We start from the raw sequence: 25,325 nt of genomic DNA on the forward strand, positions 1-25,325 counted from the left end.
TGAACCATGAAACACGCGTCATTCATGGACTACTAAACGAAATACTGTCGAGTCATGTCCAGGACAGAGATGACCCTTGTCAACCCGGATATACTCTCATCTTTTACTGCAGGCGATGGACAACATATACAAATACTCCTAAGTATTTAATCCAACCAATTTCATTTGATGAAAAATTTCGCAAAGCCATTCCAAAATAGCCTACGGTAAATGTACCATGGATAGCAGGTGTGATGAATACTGGTCGGTTGTTTAGTATGTTTACGTCCAACGTATCGAAGGATACTGTAGCCAATATCTATCTGAGGTCAGCGCTACATGTATCTGGTGTGTTTTGGGAGGCTGCGGTATGCTGGTGTTATGTTTTCTTGTATTAGATGAACTCTTGATCATTTTACACAACAACAACACCACTGAAGCATACGTGTACCGCCAAAGATTACCCCGTCACACTCAGTCAAATTAAAATGATAACGAACAACGCCTTTGATAAAAATCAAAAATATTCACGAAATATCAAACCCACTTTTTCACACAAAAATGTAATATGATACGTTTATCCTAAGAAACCAGCTGAAAATTGTTTGTTTATTAATGTATTATCAAGTATCTGTCTGATCAACCAAGCATAGAGTAAGCGTCAATATAAGTACACTTTAATATTTTATGAGAATCGAGTACTCGGTATTTAATCACAGGAAAAATGTTGAACTGGAAAGGATCCTCCAAATAAATGCAGTAACTATAAAATGTTTAATCTATGGGAAAGAGGGCGCTGATACAAAATTTAGAATTCGGGATGAAAATGGAATGATCCGGTTTAGCATGCTCATCTGTACTCAATAATGTTATGGTGTCTTGATATCGTAATGCATATGGTTACATTTTATTGCGCATTTAAAATCGCTAGTAATTCGAGAGTTATGACGTAAATACACCACCAATGAAATCAGTCATTTATTTTCATGTAACCACAAGCTTTGATGACAATCGTCAAGGTGAATGAAGTTAACACAAGATGAGCTTGTACACATTGAAACACATAAGGGTGTGACGGTGGACATTAACATAAAATACAGGATCACTTAACTACAGAACTGAAGAAAACTTACTGACGTATAGTGATTGACTATATAGTTATTATGATAAGCTATAAACAAAAGTAAGACCTGGTGCGTCTCTGAGAAACCAAATATTTCAAAAGGAAATAATTCCTACAAAAATATTCATTGTTGCATTAGACTTACATTTTCACGACATTACAAAAAATGTTCCATTTTACAGATATCGACTGGATTGACTGTGGTTTGGAGCCGCGGTGGCCGGATGGTTAAGATGTCTCGACATATCACCACAAGCCCTCAGCCTCTGGGAAACGAGTTCGAATTCCATGAGGGACAGTTGCTAAGAACTGACTGCTGGTCCGCGATTTTTCTCTGGATACTCCGGTTTTCCTCCACCATAAAACCTGGTACGTCGTTACATGACCCTGGCTGTTGATAGGACGTACAACTAAGCAACCCTACTCAATCAAACAGATATCGAGCAGTCCCAATATGCCCATATCAACCAAGTGATGGTGTATATACAACTAATATTTCACAACACTGAAAATTATACATATTAATCATCTGGACCCAGTTGTTCAAAGGTAATTAGTTTACACATCGAAAACATCTGATTACATTTTGCTTATTTCATCGAAAAAATTCCCGATGTCATAAAGTAGATAAGTTGTATGACCTTTTACGGCGCTTAGTCTGAACTAGCATACTATTGGCACATGTAGAGATATACACCCATTTTAGTTACGTACGGATTAAATTCACAATGACATTTCTCAGAACAATAAAAACATTGTCATTGTCATTATGTAACACATCTTTATTTCTAAAGTTAAAACACGGTAAATCGGTTATTGGTTTAGATGGTATATTTATTTCATTTCAGAATATGCCATTAAAGTTAAGTTTCCACTCCACAAACGGCCATGAAGTTTACGACACTGATAATGCGTAGAGGTCAGTGTGATATTCTGTATTTGTGTTTGAGTAATCTTCCCTTGTGGGTAGGCATTGATTGTGACGTCATATGTATGCAAGCTTAACGTCATACTTTTCGAAGACAACGACGTAAATTTGGTTCACAAGATAATGACGTCATAATGGATACCTACGCGCAAGGGAGTTAATTCTGTAATGTGGAAAGACGGAATACATTGATATGTGAAACTGTCATCACCAACTCCCGGTATTTGATCTAAATAGCTACAGCGAAGAATCTTCGGAACGGCCATAATAACCATTTAAATTGGCTTTGGAAAATACAGGAAAAATAGAATTCAAGTGAATACTGAATTCCAAATACTGTACATAAAAGATCAAAGAGACCCAAAATATAGGCGAAAATGCAAAATTTAATAAAAAAAAAGAAGTCTTTTTTACTCCATTTTGGCGCTGTACTGGGTTATAACTTAATATAAATGGGTTACAACCTTGACAGTAAATCAGTCGCGCTATATACATTATCTATACAATGTCTTTCACCTGTGAAATATAATATATCCGCCTGCGGCGCTTGACCCTGAAAGAGGAAGTTCGTTTCGCACAATGTTTCAGAGAATGCGACCATACCTCATTGTTATGCAAACATGTCCGGCTTGGAATGGTTGGAGGGTACATCATTAAAACAAAATGTGTTAATTAATGTTGATGCATGTTATTTAAACCAACCACTGCTAAGCTTATAGTATTTGATTCAAACATGCATCAGGAGTGCCAATACTCTGTCAAAGTCTTATGGTGTCAAGAAACTGTAGTAGTTATCAGGAGTGCCAATACTCTGTCAAAGTCTTATGGTGTCAAGAAACTGTAGTAGTTATCAGGAGTGCCAATACTCTGTCAAAGTCTTATGGTGTTAAGAAACTGTAGTAGTTATCAGGAGTGCCAATACTCTGTCAGAGTCTTATAGTGTTAAGAAACTGTAGTAGTTATCAGGAGTGCCAATACTCTGTCAAAGTCTTATGGTGTTAAGAAACTGTAGTAGTTATCAGGAGTACCAATACTCTGTCAAAGTCTTAGTTAAGAAACTGTAGTAGTTATCAGGAGTGCCAATACTCTGTCAAGTCTTATGTGTTAAGAAACTGTAGTAGTTATCAGGAGTGCCAATACTCTGTCAGAGTCTTATAGTGTTAAGAAACTGTAGTAGTTATCAGGAGTACCAATACTCTGTCAAAGTCTTATAGTGTTAAGAAACTGTAGTAGTTATCAGGAGTGCCAATACTCTGTCAAAGTCTTATAGTGTCAAGAAACTGTAGTAGTTATCAGGAGTGCCAATACTCTGTCAAAGTCTTATAGTGTTAAGAAACTGTAGTAGTTATCAGGAGTGCCAATACTCTGTCAAGTCTTATGTGTTAAGAAACTGTAGTAGTTATCAGGAGTGCCAATACTCTGTCAAGTCTTATGGTGTTAAGAAACTGTAGTAGTTATCAGGAGTGCCAATACTCTGTCAAAGTCTTATGTGTTAAGAAACTGTAGTAGTTATCAGGAGTGCCAATACTCTGTCAAAGTCTTATGGTGTTAAGAAACTGTAGTAGTTATCAGGAGTGCCAATACTCTGTCAAAGTCTTATAGTGTTAAGAAACTGTAGTAGTTATCAGGAGTGCCAATACTCTGTCAGAGTCTTATGGTGTTAAGAAACTGTAGTAGTTATCAGGAGTGCCAATACTCTGTCAGAGTCTTATAGTGTTAAGAAACTGTAGTAGTTATCAGGAGTGCCAATACTCTGTCAGAGTCTTATAGTGTTAAGAAACTGTAGTAGTTATCAGGAGTGCCAATACTCTGTCAAAGTCTTATGGTGTTAAGAAACTGTAGTAGTTATCAGGAGTGCCAATACTCTGTCAGAGTCTTATGGTGTTAAGAAACTGTAGTAGTTATCAGGAGTGCCAATACCATGTCAAAGTCTTATGGTGTTAAGAAACTGTAGTAGTTATCAGGAGTGCCAATACTCTGTCAAAGTCTTATGGTGTTAAGAAACTGTAGTAGTTATCAGGAGTGCCAATACTCTGTCAGAGTCTTATGGTGTTAAGAAACTGTAGTAGTTATCAGGAGTGCCAATACTCTGTCAAAGTCTTATGGTGTAAGAAACTGTAGTAGTTATCAGGAGTGCCAATACTCTGTCAAAGTCTTATGGTGTTAAGAAACTGTAGTAGTTATCAGGAGTGCCAATACTCTGTCAAAGTCTTATGGTTAAGAAACTGTAGTAGTTATCAGGAGTGCCAATACTCTGTCAAGTCTTATGTGTCAAGAAACTGTAGTAGTTATCAGGAGTGCCAATACTCTGTCAAAGTCTTATGGTGTTAAGAAACTGTAGTAGTTATCAGGAGTGCCAATACTCTGTCAAAGTCTTATGGTGTTAAGAAACTGTAGTAGTTATCAGGAGTGCCAATACTCTGTCAAAGTCTTATGGTGTTAAGAAACTGTAGTAGTTATCAGGAGTGCCAATACTCTGTCAAAGTCTTATGGTGTCAAGAAACTGTAGTAGTTATCAGGAGTGCCAATACTCTGTCAAAGTCTTATGGTGTTAAGAAACTGTAGTAGTTATCAGGAGTACCAATACTCTGTCAGAGTCTTATAGTGTTAAGAAACTGTAGTAGTTATCAGGAGTGCCAATACTCTGTCAGAGTCTTATAGTGTTAAGAAACTGTAGTAGAAAAACAATGGCGTTAACTTCCTCCTTTTCAACTTGATTGGTCATTAAATAAATATAAAATTCATTTAATTTACATGTGGCATAACTGTAGCTGATCTACATAGCTGCAGCGAAGAACTTTTAAAACGACAATAATAACATTTTAATGTGGTAATTGAAAAAATAAAAAAAATAAAAAAATAAAAAAATTGGAATTAAAGTGAAAGAGGAATTCCGTATATAGCACATGAAAGACCCAGCAAATTCAAAACGATAGGTGAAAATGCATTAGAAAAACATTTTTACCCAATAATGGCGCGATACTGGGTTGTAACTTAATGTAAATGGGTTACAACCTTGAGAGTAAATCAAGTGTTAATGGATCTGGGGATCATATATACAATGTCTTTCACCTGTGCTTGTGTCGTATGATACAGAAAGAGAAAGTTCGTTCCGTATGATATTTCAAAGAATGCGACCATACCTCATTGTCATGCAAACATATCCGGATTTTTATAATTTGAAGGTACACCATTAAACCAAAATAAGATCAGTCTTATGCATGGTATTTAGACCATCCATCGCTAAGCATATAGAACAGGATACAACCATGCGTTAGGGGTATAGGGGTATCAGTTACCAAAGTCTTATGGTGTAATAGGAAAACAATGGCCGCAACTTTCACTTTTGCAACATGATTGATAATTGAACAAATATGCATGTAAAACGGACAAGTTGTCGTTTTTTGTCTTACAAAATATAAAGCATTTAACAAATACACAATACATGTATTAATTATCGTTTTCTTACAAAATATTATCTTTAATAATAAAAATGCATAGAGATGATACATGTTAATTATAAAATTTTATGAAAGATATACTTTGAAGCGGTCAGCGTATGGTCCACTTATCAGCCCAAATTATGTGATCTGCAGTTACTTCCTTTAATTTGGGTATGTATGTCGGTTAAGTGACGTAACCATGACAACAGACCCCCAACCAGGAAATAAAACTACAACTGTATCAGGACATCCGGCTCACAACAGGGATATAACATCAGTTCATTAGTTGTGCGAGACATATTTATATTTTTACTGATGGGATTAAGAATATCTCCTTGTCAAAATAAACTACATTATTATTTTATAATACACAGTTTACACACATAGATCTTTCGGTGAAGTTTTGTTGTTGTTCACCCTGTTGTCTCCGGTGACGTATTTTCTCACATAGTTATCCATCTTTTGTTATCATTCTATTGTTATACATAAAGTACATTTGTTTTAAGATGGCTTCTACAAAATTATATTTTGATTTTTGGTTGATGGAGACGTTTCAACCTTAGCTTAACAACTTCAGATGATATCAACAAGTGCATGACAGCGTGTGTGTCTCTGGTTTAAATGGCTTTAATAGGTTAGCTAAACGTGAAAAAAAGTCTCTTAGTTTTTAATTAAGATAAGGTCAGCGTAATTTAAATGAGGTGGAATTCCAATGCCTGCATAAAAGTATATGTTTAAAATTAATTTGTCGATGAAATAACTACGTATTACTTTGACTGATATCACATTTTCGTTTAAGAGACGATTGATCAATTCATGTGACCAAATAAAGGAGTTCCCATAGTGATACGTACTGTAACCTACCTTATATTCGATATAGAGTTTCGCGTAATTTCGCGAGAGCGCTCTAAGGTGAATTTAAATGGATCACATAAACGACATATGAATGCCAGTAGGTGCCTTTGCTCGCGAATTAATGTGTTCGTGTTGTAAATAATATTAACGCTGGCGAATGGTTAATTTTCTCTAGCAAAGATTAGATGAATTTGTAATTGTTTTGAGAAACAAAAGTCGTTATTACTACCATTAAAAAGATAGCTTTGTTTCGAGAAACAATTTTAAACCTTAACCCTAAACCTAACATATGGAATGAAGTGCTGATCGTACATTGATTATCGTTTTTGCTCTGTCGTCGATTATATAAAACATTTCGATAATGTTTCCATACATATTATGAAGACATCAGGATTAAAATATTTTCCGTAACTATTACGTGTGAATTAGAGAAATACTGTGAGTAAAACAAAATACTTATACTTAGTTCTTAAACGTCACTCTCGGAAACAACAGTATCTAAACTCGCACTTGGATAACCGACGATGCTTAAAAATATCTGATTTGAGTTCTTCAAAGCGACAGAAATTATTTTCATAAGCAAATACCTGATCAAGCGACTGGCATCACTGATATTCCCTGGGTAACTGGATATAATGGCAGTGAAAGTAACCCATGGAATATCGCGGATAGCCACTGGTTAATGACGACATTCCCCTGCACCTCTTTGTGTTTTGAAAAAAAAACTAATTTAACTAATTTTGATTATTCTAATATTTTAATTATTTTAATTATAAATACGATAAAATAAATAAGAAAGAATACAAATGTATCTTTATGTATACAATGATTGAAAGTTAGCGTTTCTCAAATGTATCGAATATTGCGTGGTAAATATTTGTATTGTACTACGATCGCCTTTTTACCAACATATGAATTTTAAATTGTTTTTATTTCATTATTGAGGTATTCAGGTATTCCTGCATGTGCATATCTTATATAAAATGGACGTGGTGGAAATGTACGTTGAAATGTTGCGACGATTAAATGTCACTTCCCAAGTTAACAAACTATTGGTCTGACTTGGATGACTTCCTATTATATTTGGAAAAACCAGAAACTAATAGTCAGCTACGCCCTGATCACGAAATAGGAGCTAAACACACCATTATATGATGTTTTAATACGAACACCAAGAAGCTGAAGTATCCTGCATTGTTACCTACATGTTTTATATGAATAACTTTTTAAGGCTTTTCATTTGTAGTTATTCAATACCACATTCTACTCCTGTCAAAAACATATCCGTACCCGGAAGTAAGGGAGTCAGATCGTGACAGCGTTATTGGTCCTTGGCCTACCTGTTTAAGCTCCGTGCACAGGGGGCCAACTCAATGGAAATGGATGTTGTCATACATTTCTGTGTATTTGGTAGTTGGACTGATGAATACATATAACAGTCATGTGAGAATACGAGATTGAAAAATTATTTTAAAATCGGGATATTCTCTGATTTATAGTAAATATCCCGATTTTTAAATAATTTTTCAAATTTCGTATTTTCTGAAAAAATCACATGACTGTTATATATATTCATCAGCCAACCACCAAATACAAAAACAAAATGTATGACAACATTCATTTTCACTGAGTTGGCTTGCTGTGCCTACACACACACACACATAGAGAGGTATAATGTCTATCTACGTCACTGGGGTTTTGTAAACAGTAACCTTGGACGGGTAACAAGGGACACAATAATTTTAGGTAGTAAACTTGATAATATCAAAGTTTAAGTGGCCTATTCATCTGTAACACAATACAAACGCCACTTTGGTGACGCATGCATATAATAAATACACAATATATTCCGTAAGAAGCTGTAACAAAAATATGTAATTCGATACATATTTATGAATACTTTATCTTGTAATTTTACTTTATTTTTAGACTTTTCGAGAATTCAAATTGGACATGAGATATCTTACGTCATTGTAGACGTTACCATGACCACAGGTCACCATAGACAAAGTCTTGGAAGAACGCCAAAAGAAATATGAGGACAAAGGAAAGACGCCACAACCGCATGTTTATTGTGTCTTGTTTCTTCCTCCGGAGACTTCATCACACTGATAAGAACTTCTGTTAGATAAGAGTTGTATGGACGATGTAAAAGACGTTGGACGCAATATGTGTGATTATTTGCCACGAATTCCATTTTTAATTTGATACAATTTATCTATCGTTATGTAAATCTACATATGATATTTTTCTGCAAATAAGATACGAAACATTTGCACAAGTTTTGTGGTCTGGTCTGTGTTAAACGCAGTTATACTTTTTCTGAAAAAGTTTTATTGATGGATATATTGAGTTATGGTACAGTGTAGATGGATGATAGGATATTAATACTTCATTATTCTAGTGGATGCATTTCAGCTACGAATTGAAACACAATGAAATGTTGTACATAAGTTATTAAAATAGCTCCCATATACCAACCGTAAATCTCTCTACCCCCAAAACCACGAAACAAAGAACACAGGAACATTTAATGTTATAAGATTGTATCCATTTTAATGTTATGTATCAGCCTGTTTTCATTTCAATATCTCATTATGTCCATGCGACACGTCATTTGAGAACGATTTTATCAATGATACTGCCACTGATAAATCCCATACAAGTATTCACAAATATATTATTTACTAAATGAAGAACTAAAATGAAATACCGTCAAACATTTCGTATTGTATCTTTGTATGAGCGCAAGTTCTTTTTAGTGGCTGGCTGACATTTAAATCTAATAAATAATTTAACATTCAAATGTGTATTTTGTAGATAGCGATATCAAATGTATAATGTAAATGGGCATGCTGAATGTATTACGGAACGCTAATATGAAGTGAAGTGATATGGAATCAAACTTAGGCAGTGCTTCATACTAAGAAAATTCAGACTTGAGATTGTGATTTTGATATTTTACCGTGAGATGTAAGACAGGCTACGTCTGTAGCCACAGCAGACACATATTCCCCTTGTCGTCATGTGGCTTTATCATAGTTTACTGGTGTTATTCGACCTTGAGATAGGTTAAGCCGTGTCCTTATAGAGGTTAATTCGTAAATCTGTTATGATTAGGAAATATGTTATTTAATGATATGTTACTGCAATAAAAGAACCAGAACATCACTGTTTCTCTTGCTTTAGAAATCTTCAAATTTAATTTATGTTTAAGTCCGGAATCCCAGTGTTATTTCACTCTCGCCGTTGTCAATTCTGTTATACATGTATAGACATTTCCCCTATATATTTCTCCTCATAACTATGAAGTTATTTTTTATCTTTAAAAAGCAAAAAAATCCTGGATATTGCACGCAATGCACTTTATCTTGTGAGGCTTCGATTACTTATTTTTATTTTCATTTTATGTCAACATTCCTGTGTCATACCTACGAATCTTATCATTAACAGATGGAGACATAATCTAATTTTAATATTTATTTTATCCGTTTTGTTTTGATGTTGTGTATTGGGGCTTATGGATATTTATATTCGTTCCGCCTCAGTGAAAACACTGCTACAATATCGATACCGCGACACCCACACCTTTAAAACACAAAGTTTATACATAGAAACCGATCCCACACGCTAGTTTAAACACTGATACGCTCCGGTGCACCGTTTTGTTTATCTGCCATTCGGCGAATACACGCAGTTTCATATATTACTGTCTGTGGAGGAGAACGGATCGCCACTTGAGAGTGTCGTACTTGTGTGGTTGGGGATACAAAAGTGGTTCATATAACAGTGGACACAACAGTTGAACAGCATATATGTACTTACATATGTAAAGGAGCTAAACATATCAAGGAGACGAGAAAGATTGGACCTATTCACACCAATTCTTTTCATCAGTGAATCCTAATCATGTGTACGAATGGAATTCAGAATTTCTGTTGGGAATAAAACTATCAGCGAAATAAGCAAGAAATATCACTAGCATAAAAAAAGCATTGATTATAACTATTTAGAACGATTCATTAGCGTGACATGACAGACTCCTCGTAGCTATATGTAGAAACTACATTTGAGCTAAGGGAGCGACGCTAGTCATCTAATAACTTCAGTACAGTGTTACAATGATATAGACAATCTAAGTTAGTTAAATATTCGCACGGTAGGAAATAGTCAAGACTACAAGCTAAGTGATCGCGAAAAAGAAAGATATATAATTATACATCTGTGACTATAAGTGCTTTTGACCCTTGTATGAGCGTATCAACAGTATATTTATGTGACCTGTGAGACTGGACTGACCTTAGGGTAACACTCATTGAATCGTGACCGGTGTTAAACTTCCGATTTCCCTGTGTGTATATAATCTACTGTTTGTGAAAATACGACCACGTTGATGTGTAATGCGTTTTGAACCAAAGTAGCGTATTTGTAATATATAATACAGTAACAAAAATATAATAATATCAATCAGCGGGTTTCTATTAAGAATATGCATCCGGCAAATTGTCTTCTTCTTATTCTTACGGTGTTTAAGATCGGGTATGCTGAAAATGTCAATTGTACTACCAATCCATGCGACGAAATTCAATCCTATTGTTTAAATTACGGGACATGTTACCATAACAACGTCACCTGTGTTACGACTTGCCACTGTAGTGTAACATTCTCTGGGGAAAGATGCGAATATCCTACCCAGACAGCAACTTCAACAACACTACGACCGACATCAGAACGCGAGTGTATTTCAGGATTTGTGTGTATCCATGGTATGTGTGACAGACGTGGATCGGGCTTCAGTTGTTCGTGTGATTCTGGATGGGAAGGTGTCTTCTGCGAAACATCTACAGGTATGGTTCAATCAACATCATCTTCAACCAAAGATCCTATAGTTGCCGTATCTACAACCCCAACAATTTCTACAACTACCCCACCATCGCCTACGACCCTTAGACCACAGTCAGAGCGAGAATGTTTTCCTGGGTTTGTTTGTGAACACGGTTACTGCGACACAGAGGGGTCAAGTTTTAGCTGTTCGTGTGATATTGGCTGGGAAGGGTTCTTCTGTGATGAATTTAAGGGTGTAGTCATATCAACAACTTTGCCTACTACATCATTAACCACAGGTACGTGGAGTTCTGCAACACTACAACCTACCGCAACTAATAACATTTTGACTACGACCTTGAGATCACTGTCAGAACGTGAATGCCTTCCAGGATTTGTATGTGTCCATGGTGTCTGTGACAGAAGTGGATCGAGCTTTAGTTGTTTATGTGATGTCGGATGGGACGGATACTTCTGTGAGACAGCTACAGTAACTACACCATTGTCCTCTACTGACAAGTTCAATACAAAATCTACAACCCCATCATCCACCACGACCAGAAGCCCTCCTACTACGACCTTGAGACCAATGTCAGAACGAAAGTGTGTCCCTGGGTTTGTATGCGTACATGGCTACTGCGACAGAGAAGGATCAAGTTTTAGCTGTTCCTGTGACCTTGGATGGGAAGGATTCTTCTGCGAAACATTCAAATGTCCGCTGAACTGCCCATCCAATACTGAATGCACTATGGAAAACAATACTTTCCTATGTCAGACTGTGACATCTACAACTCCACCATCATCGGTGCCAGGTAGGTTATTCTTTCTATGTTTCATTTATTCCATAATTTAACTAATACTTAGGGAAGTCATTTCGTTCTTCAAATTCTAACATCTGACATCTGTTACCCTATCATGTTGGAATATTCTGTAATTCTGTTCTATATCCAAGTCTTTTCTTCACATACCGATCATTATCGTACAACGGAATTATATTTGTATGATGTACAATACATGAATCGTCTTGATTTAACAGTTTTATCTGTTGCAGTATCTTCTGTACCAACCACGCCCTCTACCGCGACATCTGGAAACACCGTAACAACCACACTGAGACCTCAGTCAGAACGACAATGTATTCCCGGATTTGTATGTGTCCATGGTTACTGTGACACAGACAGGGGTACGTTTAGCTGCGTCTGTGATGTCGGATGGGACGGATACTTCTGTGAGTCAGCTACAGTAACTACACCATCGTCCTCTACTGACAAGCTCAATAAAAACTCTACAACCCCATCATCCACCACGATCAGAATCCCTACTACTACGACCTTGAGACCAATGTCAGAACGAGAGTGTGTCCCCGGGTTTGTATGTGAACACGGTTACTGCGACAGAGAAGGGTCAAGTTTTAGCTGTTCCTGTGACCTTGGATGGGAAGGTTTCTTCTGCGAAACATTCAATTGTCCACTGAACTGCCCATCCAATACCGAATGCACTATGGAAAACAATACTCTCCTATGTAAGTCTGTAACATATACTACTCCAACATCAACTGTGCCATTCCACCTGACAACCACTGCATCTGAGGATACTTCCTCAACACCACACGCCTGCTCGGATGACTACAAACTAAGACCTTTGTCAGAAAGACAATGCATGTCTGCATTCACGTGTGTCTATGGTACGTGTAAGATGGACCAGGGAGAGAGTGGGACTATGTTGGAATGTATCTGTGATGCTGGCGGGACGGGAGGTTTATGCAGTAAGATTTGCTGTAAGCCATGTTCCGAGTTTGGTATGTGTAGAATATTACCAAATGGAACTGAATATTGTCGTTGCCAGTTTGGATACATGGGAGATCTATGTGATGTGAAAATAGTTTCTTCTTCCACGCCAGGTAGGTAATCGTTCTATGATTCGTTTGATCCATATATTTTACAAATGCTAAAGTAAGTCATTTCCTTCTTCAAATACTGACAAGTGAACTATTTTATTAAGTGTTGTTAAACGACGTCATGATATTGTAAAAGAAAAACGAAGCAAAGAAATGAAAAATTAAATAAAGTTTCAGTTGTTCATGTCACCCCATTTTGGTTGATTTTTTTGTGATAAAGTTCCCGGCCTTTTTCCTTCATTGGTCATTTTATTCCAACGGAATTGTATGAGGTACAAGAATCGTGATCCAATAGTGGCGTCATTATCTGTTGTAGTACCTTCTGTACCAACAACAACCTCATCGACAACCCCTGGAAACACCCTCACAACCACACTGAGACCTCAGTCAGAACGCCAATGTATTCCTGGGTTTGTGTGTGTCCATGGTTACTGTGACACAGACGGGGGTACGTTTAGCTGCGTCTGTGATGTCGGATGGGACGGATACTTCTGTGACACATTTAGATGTCCGTTAAACTGCCCAGATTACACCGATTGTGTTTTGGTTAGTGATTCGTACGAGTGTAAAGTGAAGGACATATTTACAACCACATTGTCAACCACAAGTGTTCCTACATCAACACTGAGGCCTGTGTCAGAACGTGAGTGTATTCCAGGCTTTGTGTGTATGCATGGCTACTGCAAAATGGAGGGCGATACATTTTATTGCGCATGTGACTTCGGATGGACGGGGAGTCTTTGCGGTGAATTTGCTTGTCCAATAAACTGTCCCTCCGATACTGAATGTACTATGGAAAATAACACCGTGGTCTGTAAGGAAACCAAATCTACAACCCTAGTTACCAGTACGGCATTGTCTCAGCCCACCACACAACCTACAGATAATACTACAGCAATAAATGCCTGCTCGGCTAATTACACCGAAAGACCTCTCTCAGAAAGATACTGTATGCCTAATTTTGTGTGTGTCTACGGCGCCTGTGAGACGGTTCCTATAGAGAATGGTGCCTTGTTAGAGTGTGTCTGTGACGACGGTGCACTAGGAGGATTCTGTCAGGATCTGTGCTGTTTACCTTGTTCCGAGTTCGGTCAATGCAAAACACTTAAAAACGGGACCGAGTACTGCCAATGTCAGTTCGACCACGAGGGGGATTTGTGTGACGTGAAAAAAGTCCCTTCAACGGCAGGTATGTACAAGTTCTAAATGTAGGCAATATAGACAATGAAATCTTAAGACTAATAATAATAATAGTCTATTTATATTGCATTCGGGTTGAAAAGTTATGTAATGTTATTTGTTTCACAATCAGTGACAAACTAGATTATGAGGTATGACAGTTACCAGTTCTTCAAACTAAGAAAGATAGTAAAACTACGGAATAAATCCTGTATACTTATATTAATCGTACGACCCTTTTTCAGCTTCCATCACGACCGTTTCTAAGGTAGACTTGTGGCCTTTATGGGTAGTTGCCATCGTCCTAGTGTGTATCATAGTAGCCACAGGTCTGATGTTCTTCTGGATGTGGAGGAACAGGGTTACCATAGTGATGAAGATCGTCCACTACTTCCAGGCGTACGAGGATGACGGTAAGTGTTATCGATAGCGACATCACACAGCGGAAAGTTTTACAAAACTGTAGTGACAAGTGAAGAGAAATCTAACCACACGTTTCACGTCTTTGCATAATACAGAGTTAGCTCCCTTGTGGGTAGGTATCGATTATTTCGTCATTATTTTGTGAGCGCAATTCACGTCGTTTACTCCGAAAAGTATGACGTTACGCTTGCACACACATGACGTCACAATCAATTCCTACAAACAACGGCAGGTAACTTTGTAATATACAAATGCAGAATAACAAACAAAATATTGTAAATCAATTTTCTTTCGCGTGCGATTTGCTGACGCGAATGTCGCGATCTAAGTAAATTCAAGTCAGTTTATCTCTGCGAATTGATATATACCTGTTTTTTTTATTAAAGCTAATTTATTGTTGCAAATACAAACAAGGGATTAGGCACAAGGTCTTACAACTTATCAACGCATACTTCCATCGCTACTTATATGAAATATCATTCTATTTTGAATCCACGATTGTTTATCTTCTTGAACTTGTTTTGAAATAGAGATTCCGTTTTCATGATTCAATTTTTTGAACCAATGATTTTCAATTTTGGATTATTTTGAATACAGTTATTCACTTTAATTATGCGTTTTATGATCAATGTCTTTTTCAAGACGATATAATTTCGGGATACACAGTTATGAATAATATTTCTTAGTTTTTCTTCCAAAGCCGATTTTCTGTTTGGCCGATGATTTTTCTTTATACCTTTATCATTCATTTTCTTTGTTTCTGGCTTTCTGATTGGCCTATTAATTTTTTCATTCCACGATGAAAAAAAAACCACCCGAAAATGGCGCGGAATCCCGACGTTATCGTGACGTCACAATAGAAACATTGACGTTGCGTATCGATTTGGAAAAATAATCCCTTGGAAAATATCAATGGAATCGTACTTGTAAACGTATTTCATTTTATAAAGTAGCCTTGAAAATTAATTATAAGCATTGAAGTCACTATTTTTTAATTTCATCGGGTTATGAAATAAATTTCGTTTGCAAACTTTTGTGAGAATCCGCTACAGTTTGCAAACAGAATTTCTTTCATACCCCGATGAAATTAAAAATAGTGACTTCAATGCTTATATGAATAATAAATTTGAGAATGGCGCGAAAACCCGACGTTATCGTGACATCACGATAGAAACAACAACGTTGCGTATTGATTGGTAAAATTATTAAACATGGGTTTACTGCATCGAGTAGCCTAAATTAATTAGAAGTATTGATGTCACTATTTCATAATTTCCTTCGGTAATAAAAAAAAAATGCACACATAAATCAAAATTCAAAAAAGTTTCTCTTATCCCGATGAAATTTATAAAATAGTGACAATCAATGCTTAATTAAACTGCATTGTACTACTAATTGATATGTCTTTGTGCCTGTTCATTTTTGTTAATTCTCCCGGGTTATCATCAACGCAACACGCAACTTTTGATCGAACGCAAAAAACCCATTTTGTTTGCAGTCTATCTACACATTTTAAACCATGTCACAGATAGAGAGTGAATGTGTCATTATCAGGCCAACATTAAAACACATTCTGGGTAATAATTACAGAGCTTTTAGACCCTCAATGATAAAAGGACAATAGATATTTACACTCAGTACATGTGTATCAACTGACCCGGGAATAGAATACAAGAGTTATCATACAAAGATCTACCATAAGTATGTTCAACTTTTGATTTGAAGTCTGAATGATAACAATGAAAGTATATTCCGCCATTAATGTTCAAATTAAACTTTATATCTGATTAAAGTTATATGTGCCGTAACTGGGCGAAAAATTTTGCATGTTAATTGTTCTCCAATAATCTTTTGAAAACCATAAAGTTTGATGAATTACGCAATGAAAACCATTCAAATCGTTTCATATGCCTTATAAACGTTAATTACAAAACAGAAATTATGTGCTGTAAAATTGTTGTTCTTATGCCTTATGTATGTTTAGATGGGAACATTCCTGCAGAAATCACTTCACAATTACTAATAACACGATAAAAATGTGAAGTGAAATTGTAGACCACAATATGGCTTCATGGTGGGACCGTAGTTACTCATTTCGCTTCATTATAGATGCACATATATTATTTTGGCAGTACTGCTAAAAATCAGTTTTTGCTCTCATTCGTATTTGTAAAATTAAAACCAATGCATTAAAAGTACTATGATTTTCAAAATGTTAGTAACTTTTGGTGATGAATAACATATTAAAAGCTTATCTTGATTCGTGAGTATGAAAAATACGACACATATAACTTTAAGCTAGATAAATCCTACAGATAAGTTACTGTCATGCTATAACGTTTAGTTAAAGATACATGTATGTGCAACTAACTAGGTAACTACCACACCAAGTGCTCACTCCCCATACTCCGTTGAAATAGATTGTTTTCTTTGTTCAATTTCAATTTCAACAAATCTTACTGACATATTATTTACAGTCAAGAGGATTAGACAACAGGCAAGGCCTATCTAGGTCTTCTCCTTAAGGTGAAAAGTGGCAAGAAGTATAGACAAATATAACAGTATATATACAAGTACACATTAATACAGATATTCAAACAATTCCTTGTTATTTTGGTTGTCTTTATAGACTAATTTGACTGTATCTTAATACAGTAACTTACTTAATGATGATCGTAATATCTATTCTGTAATTCTGTTGTTTTAGATGAGAAAACCTGGGATGCCTTTGTTTCATACAAATCAGCAGACTTTGATGAGAACTTCGTAGTACACAAGTTGTTTCCCAAACTGGAGAAAGAACTGGGATTTACATTATGCCTGCATCACAGGGACTTCGTACCCGGGGAAAGTAAGTAGCTTAAAACTACTGCGCATGTCAGAGTTCCTATTCAAGCTGAAATAAATTTAGCAGGGTTTGAGTAGCGAGATCGAGTAATGTTAATAATCCATTATAATACCATAGCCTAGTGCAGTTGAAACATTTCATCCGCGAATTATTACTTTTATAGCGAAAATGGAAAATCGCTTAAAACATTTTAATATATTTTTCTCCTTATTAAGATCGTTAAAGTTTTGACTTATGTAAATAACCTCCTATACTATATCAACCTTACGTGATACAACCTGACAAAATGCAATACTTAGAATGATGTTGGTGTTATTAATGCTACATATGTACATGATAGCAGGGGTACTACGAGAATCCTACGTATTATTTTCAACATTATGTCGGTATTTTTTAACTACGTCTATATATAAAGACATTAAAATTGCGTATCTTTCTATGCATTGACAACACATCATGTTTATAAATAAACATAAGCGTTTAACAAAAATACCACTTTATCAGTCATAGCTGAAAAGTCTAGTTAGCTGAACGAAAAAGAGAAAACATAAAAAGGTTGTGGTAATGTAAAAGGCTAAAGAGTCGTTCCAGTTAACGATTCAAGAACTAAAGATAAAGCTTATCACTTTAATGAGTAGGAAAAGGTTTTTAATGTGTTAATACTGGTGTTAGCAGCAGTAGGGCAAATGTAATTTACACTTAAGTAAACCTTATCTAACTTAACTGGAAAGAAAGGTTTAAAAGGTTATGGTATATATATATACATGTGTACATATGATATGAATATTTACGTACGTAAATGGTCGTAAGTTTTGTGTGGTACTGTCCTTTATAGCGAAACTCTTTGGGGAAGGATACACTCTAATGCTACAACAGTATATGATATTCATATTGTAAACCATTTTATTCTCAAGTACATTCGTTTCGTTTTTCTTTCAACCCATACCATACATCCATCCATCCATCCATATACACTTTAAACTCTCGCTAAACATTTGAAATCTCGTTTGAATTCACTCGCAAACTGCCGCCATTTTTTTATCTCTTTGGTTTGCAGTATATAGTTTGATGGACATTTATCGACAACAACACGCTAGTTGTATATTTAATGCATTTTGAAATAAATTTTACATGTATTATCTTTAAATCTAAAATATCTATATGTATTATCTAATCGTCTGTAAATAAAGCGTGGTCTCTTATGTGTATCACAAAATCTGCTCTTAATGCTGGCGAGAATATTCAAAAAAAGTCGTGATATCTTAAAAGAGTCATGAGCCACACCCATCCTCGATATTCCAGCAGTTACTATCACCAACGTTATAGTAACCCCTTGAGGATCGAGGATGCGGATATTACGATAGAGATAGTAAAACCTGCTTTATAGAGGAGCATGAGAAATATGCTGACAAAACCTTTTTAGGGCATTAACTCCGGGAAATTCAGTGAGAATCTCGTGTAAAGTAAGAGTAAATCATAAGGAAGAGAACGCTGGTAGTTCAAGTATAACGATTATAAGGTAAAAAGGTGCGGCCTATAGTCCGAAATATACACTCCCCTATTTGATAACTATAGACAGCTATGCATTTTCGTAGTACATTTTTGGCTCGAATTCTACAATTATACGAAAATGTATTACGTCTCCCGAAATCACTTTTATTTAACTTAAACTATGAATGAAAAAAAAAAAAAAAAAAAAAAAAAAAAAAAAAAAAAAAAACTTGTATCGGAATCAAGTCTAACCTAATCTTAATATGATGTGAAACTACGCAAGAGTGATACCAGGTGGAAAAACAAAATGGCTATCATTCTTATGAGGAAAAATATGTGTGCATCAATAAAAGCTTTCCGAGAAAATGTTGTAGATTTTGAAACCGTTTTCTGAGAATGAAGTAATGCATCCTTAGAATTCTAGTAAGGAAGAAAACGTACCGCAAAAATAACACACAATATGTCTGACAGCGGCCTTACAGCATGTAATACATAAATTGCACAAAGTTATATACATATGTACAAGAATATGTACAAAATGACACAAGTACAAAAAACACTTGAATTGAAATAATGTTTACTATACACTTATGTGCAAATAACTATACGTCAAATTTTAACATTGACTTCTATTTATATATAATGATTTTTTAAAATGTTTCAGAAGATTATCATTAGGCCCATTTTGATGTGATGTGATATCTCCCTGCTGATCGTAGTAGTGAAAGTAAAATTCGCTATTCTTGTCTTTTAATGTAATTTTCGTTTGTAAATATTTTAGTTTTAAATGTTTTAATTGTACATACGTGTATTTCTGTACATATTTATGAATAACGTGGTACATAATATATACGACCGCTGTCGGCCATCGTATTATATTGAAAGCTCTAAGATAAAAGATACCACTAGGTTGTGTAGCGCTATCCTAATTACGCAAGAGCAGTATCAAATTCCACATTCCTATACAGCGTTTAGTAGGAAAACCACCACAGTCTGAATGAAAACATATATGTATGATCACGTTGACAGTAACACCATATAGGAGTGGAATGAATTCCTAAGTACACGGATCTTTAAAAATTGCTATGTAAAATGACACAAGCTTCTCAGCGAGCGTTATATCAAATAACTGAACCTGTGTAATAAATTCTACTTAACATTTACAGGAATATAAGATTCTGTTTATAACATACCCTGCATATTTGAAAACACATTTGTAAACAATATAGTGGATGAACAAAATAAGACGCATGCTTATAAATATGATGGCTGATTTCTGTCATTTCGTTGTTCGTTCTGTCATCTTCAATGTTTTCATTATTTCGCGTTGTCATGGCGTCTTTTTGTCGCCGTGAAAATACGCTGGTAAGCGGGACGACACATACGCTTATTTTCTCTTTGTGGGAGGGACAAAGAGAAATGGCAGAAAGGCATTTTGCGACATAGATTCATATATACAAAAGTACATATATATATATATACCAAATACTGCACAGAAAGGAATGTTTGCGCTAAACAATTAGTGTAAAACTCCTCGTGTAAATTCCTGCAATAAAAGTATGTAAATTGACCGTTAACTAGAAAATGTTTTTTCTCATATTTTTTTTCAATTTATTCATTTTTGTTTCAGCCATTGCCAACAATATCATCAAAGCCGTGGACAACAGTCGTAGAACCATCCTGATCCTTACGCCACGCTTCGTTACCAGTGAGTTCACCAGATTTGAGTACCAGATAGCACAACAAGAGATGCTGAAACGGACTCACAGAATCATACCTATACTACTGGAGGACATATCGCACCTGTATGACAGCATGGACCCCAACCTCAAACAGATCATCAAGTCAGTGACCTACTTATCGTATCCAGGCGAAGAGGCCAGTGAGAAAAAGATCAATAATTTCTGGAAGAAACTCTCCCTTTCTATGCCGAAGAAGCGAGCAGTCGAAGAGAGGGAGAAACAGTCAAATGACGTCGTGCAGGAGAAACGTGAGAAAACTGTTAAAGTTGTTGATAAATATAAAAATGACGTGATGGAAAAACCCGAAAAGAACGGTATTTTAAACCCAATATTTATCACAGATGTCGTATTAGTTGTTGACGAGAAAATTGTCGAGAATGACGAGAAAGAAGAAGAAATACTTTGCGAACAACTCCAAGGAACTAATATATTAGAATGTACACACTTGTAAAGAGTTGCATTATCGTCTAGGATACTACATGTATGTCCATGAACACGTTTCTGGTGGGTGAATCATTTATGCAAGTTCGTGACATAGTTTCTGGAACTATGACGACTAAACGACATTTTAATTTCAAATCAAAGATGTGTAAGGTGACATTCCTCTTAGTAATGATACTGTATTTTTTAAGTTTTAAAGAAAATGGATTAATATAATCTTACCTGGGTCTTTCACGTGGCCAGGGATATCTCAACTCGAGTGAAAAAGTTTAGCTGGTAAAAACGAGGCTTGTCGAGTGCTGACAGCCAAAATCTTTCATACGGGTTGAGATATCCCTGACCACCTAACAGTCCCATCTTTGCCATATACATCCCATATAGTTACTTTAACAAAAAAAATAACGAAGAAAAGTCTGTGATTTAGAAACATTTTCATAAAAACCTTTATCACAGAGACGTCGCAATATGTACAATTAATGACGACCATGGGCACCATTGAAGACGTCATGTCATTGTCTAGCACATGTAGTCGTGGTATAACCCTATTATGTACGGGAGGAGTTAGTATTTCAGGATCACAAACAATGTGTGTCGCAAAACTGAATTTAACCGATATTACTAATTTATCAAGCAACCCATTCACTCATCTCTCCTGTCATCCACTCACTTCATCACAAACATATCCGTACGTCCGTCCACTCATCCATTTGTTATTCATTTTACCATATGTTCATAAATCCATTATTGAATCAAAAGTCCCCGCATTGTTCAATTTTATGTTGTTTTTTGTTGTTGTTTTTTTAAATCATTGCCTTTTTGACTAATGTCTTTGTTCGTGTATGGAAAACGTTAAATTTTGGAAAAAAAGCAAACTAAAAACTCTATCTATGTGACATTAGTTTCGAAATAAGGTTTAAATGAAACTTTTTTGATGACCTGGATATAAGCGCGAGATTTTTTTTCTTCTAAAAACAGAAAATCAAATTAGAAATGGTTTTAATTTAGTCTAAATGTGTATATATTAATCGTATGATATTGGCAATATCCACTGACTCAACGCGTGTCATTTTTTGCGTATGTCAATGATATAATATGACCTAGTTTTGTTTTCCATTGATGATAATTTGACCTAGGTTTGTTCTCCATTGATGATGATTTGAACTACTTTTGTTTTCCATTGATGATAATTTGACGTAGTTTTGTTTTCCATTGATGATAATTTGACCTACTTTTGTTTTCCATTGATGATGATTTGACCTACTTTTGTTTTCCATTGATGATGGTTTGACCTACTTTTGTTTTCCATTGATGATAATTTTTCCTACTTTTGTTTTCCATTGATGATGATTTGACCTAGTTTTTATTCCATTGATGATTTGACCTAATTTTGTTTTCCATTGATGATGATTTGACCTAATTTTGTTTTCCATTGATGATAATTTGACCTAGTTTTGTTTTTTGATGATAAATTATGAAGAAATCCATGGAAGGTAGGGGTAAAAAATCCAACATGACGTCAGCAAATGGTTTCTTTTACTTGAGCCTCGGTAACAGACTATTGATTATGTTTATGCTGTGGAGATTGTGTGTTACAAGCAAGATGGAATTATTTTGATAACGTTATCAATTCTGATTTGATTATCTTATAACGATACGTTACTCTTGCTTCGTCATTTCTCACTTTGGCACTACGTCGACACCCCACGAGCCCTCGCTCTCCCATTGTTTTACCATTACAGTAAAACATGTTTATAACGAACAGGCTTACTTCACGGTAATAAGTGTCGGTTGTGTTGACATAAGCTTGTTTACTATGTACTTCCATGTGCCTCAGATATTTTATTTGGAGAGGGTTCCTTGGTTTTGCATGTGCTTCATCCCTTGATACTCCAGGGGTTTCTATCACTAACATTACATCTACCCCTTGACTATATCATACTTAAACTGAAGGCATGGATATAACGTCAGTGATAGTAATCCCTGGAGTATCGAGGATGAGTGTGATATAGAATCTCGATTGTCCGGATATCCTAATATTCCGGGTGTCTCATTGCGCTTTAGAATCCCAATATCCCTGATGCCACAATGCCAAAATGTACGTGTTTCAGAATCCAGATCGTCCGCGGTGTATGGATGTATAATCTCGATGGTTCGCCATAAAGTAGTTCGAAATAATATTTGGTATACTGGTGTTTAATTGGACCACTGTACTGTATCTTTTTGGCGTTTTTATCCTAGAATCTCCTTTGTACTATTCATTGTTACGAAGCAAATAAATCAAAAGTCCCCGTACATAACATAATAACACGCTCCTTTATTTACATACGATTCTCTTTCTTCTAACATTTACAGTTGTTGTTTGTTTTCCATGCTGTTGTATGAGATGTGTTGTTCAAATATTTCGTTAACATTATGTTGTGCAAATATCGTTATCATGTGTACAAGAAAAGTAATTTCATTTGAAGACTAATGACTCAATATTCAACGTAAACATGATTAAATCATCAAATAATGTGTTGGACACCCCATCTAAAGATGATTGTATTATTCTGTGTTATACAGTTATGTACTGTTGAAAAAACATGTGAAATCCACAGAGATATGTTTCTGATATGAGTTGTTGTAGAATTGTTTGCTATCACTTTTATATCTTTATGTTAATAAACAGGCATGACAATGCCGGTAAATTACTCTGTACGTGACAGATACTGTTTCTTTTTATTGGAAACTTGTTTCTTTCCAGTGAATTAACAGAGCAGCTTGGTTTGGAATCAATAATGGAGGACTAACCTGGCCATGGTCTTCAAAATGCCGCAGTGCTAGAGAAGTTAAGATGTCCAGACGTATTCATTCGGAACTCCTCGGGGCATTCTCGGAATGATACCCGATGAGTTCAAGATGTAGACATATTACCATAAGCCCTCCTCAGCTTTTCGACAGCGGGAAACATAAAACGAGTAGTGTACATTATAAAAAAATAACATTTAAATACGAATTCCATTGTTCAGAATGTGATGATAAATGTAGTACTAACGGTAAGTTAATAGCTTTTGCGACTCTACAAAATTATTTATTTATTTTTACATTCCAATTTAAAAAATAAAATAAATGCCGTTTCAGAAAGGTGATGGGCTTTTAAATCCAATCAGAAAGATTCTTAATTACTATTGACATCAATTAAGCACGAGACGACTAATTTTATAAAGATGTGATCAATGTGATACAGTATTTGACATCAGCTATTCCAAACCTATGATAGAAAACCCAATAATTCATATCAATACGCACCGATACCTTTAAACCTTTTAAAAACGATCTCGCAATTTCCGTGATAAGTCAAATCGCACCAAGGTTTTGAATTCCCTGCGGTTATGTCCAATGTAAATGCAGGCATGATGTCTATGAAATGCGCTTCCCTGTAATATGACCTTTCATTAACCATAACTTGATTAAGCTAACGTTATTTCCCGGATCCCGGTAATCCGTGTTCTATTTTATGATTCTTTAAACTTTTCCGGCTAAAGTGTCAACATATAGTGTTACAATTTCTCCCAGGAATCACCGCGCTCCTTACCTCCTTGGAACTACAACGAACCCTAAAATTTATTTTATAACAACAAATAAATGTGATCAATTCATTTCGTAGAAATTTTGTTTTCTATTTTGTTACGTAGTGCCCCAGTCCAACTTGCTGTGAGACGGTGGAATGTGAAGTGTGTGGTATGAATTTATAGCCCTTACAATATGAATAAGTTGAACAATAAGTTTGAGTCTGTAACCTGTATTGTTTGAGCTATCAAAGGTAATGACTGATTTTCTGACTGTTTTTTTCTTGGTTTTTCTCAGTCGAAAAAGTTGTCTATTGAGCTGAATATGGTTTTCTATTTATCCTCATAACGTATACTATTTACAAAACTTTAATTACCTGACCGATGTTTCGTTAGGCTTTTTCCCAATGCTTATGTCAAATTCTTGTAACTGAAAGTTTTGACGATAATACATGTTTTCTTTAATGATTATATGGCGGGTGGAAGTTAGTATTTAAGCAACCCATATATATAAATGTATATATAGCTACAATAGCAAATGGCGCTATATTATTGACGCTCGGTTTAAATTACACAATATCACAGCGCATTCGATTAAGCGCAC

General features: G+C 35.5%; 1 protein-coding gene and 1 long non-coding RNA gene across 2 annotated transcripts; both read left to right on the forward strand.

Annotated features, from left to right (window-relative positions):
- The first annotated feature begins 1,187 nt into the window (after positions 1-1,187).
- LOC138309659 (uncharacterized) lies at positions 1,188-9,560 on the forward strand. Its single transcript, XR_011206303.1, has 3 exons — positions 1,188-1,651; positions 1,951-2,021; positions 8,258-9,560. It is a non-coding gene; the product is annotated as an uncharacterized lncRNA (long non-coding RNA).
- A 392-nt stretch (positions 9,561-9,952) lies between these two features.
- LOC138309657 (neurogenic locus notch homolog protein 1-like) lies at positions 9,953-23,881 on the forward strand. Its single transcript, XM_069250874.1, has 6 exons — positions 9,953-11,964; positions 12,204-13,052; positions 13,366-14,238; positions 14,474-14,641; positions 17,359-17,502; positions 20,621-23,881. Exons 1-6 carry the CDS (start codon positions 10,818-10,820, stop codon positions 21,181-21,183), a joined length of 3,744 nt encoding a protein of 1,247 aa, XP_069106975.1. The 5' UTR covers positions 9,953-10,817; the 3' UTR covers positions 21,184-23,881.
- Positions 23,882-25,325: the final 1,444 nt, after the last annotated feature.

This window comes from Argopecten irradians, chromosome 15, assembly GCF_041381155.1.
Source record: "Argopecten irradians isolate NY chromosome 15, Ai_NY, whole genome shotgun sequence".
Classification (NCBI taxonomy): domain Eukaryota; kingdom Metazoa; phylum Mollusca; class Bivalvia; order Pectinida; family Pectinidae; genus Argopecten; species Argopecten irradians.

Excerpts from the sequence above, each read along its gene's own strand:
- LOC138309657 (XM_069250874.1), top strand. The coding sequence starts at position 10,818 with ATGCATCCGGCAAATTGTCTTCTTCTTATTCTTACGGTGTTTAAGATC. Across the intron at positions 14,642-17,358 it reads CCAGGCGTACGAGGATGACG|ATGAGAAAACCTGGGATGCC; the intron begins GTAAGTGTTATC and ends CTGTTGTTTTAG. Across the intron at positions 17,503-20,620 it reads GGACTTCGTACCCGGGGAAA|CCATTGCCAACAATATCATC; the intron begins GTAAGTAGCTTA and ends TTTTTGTTTCAG.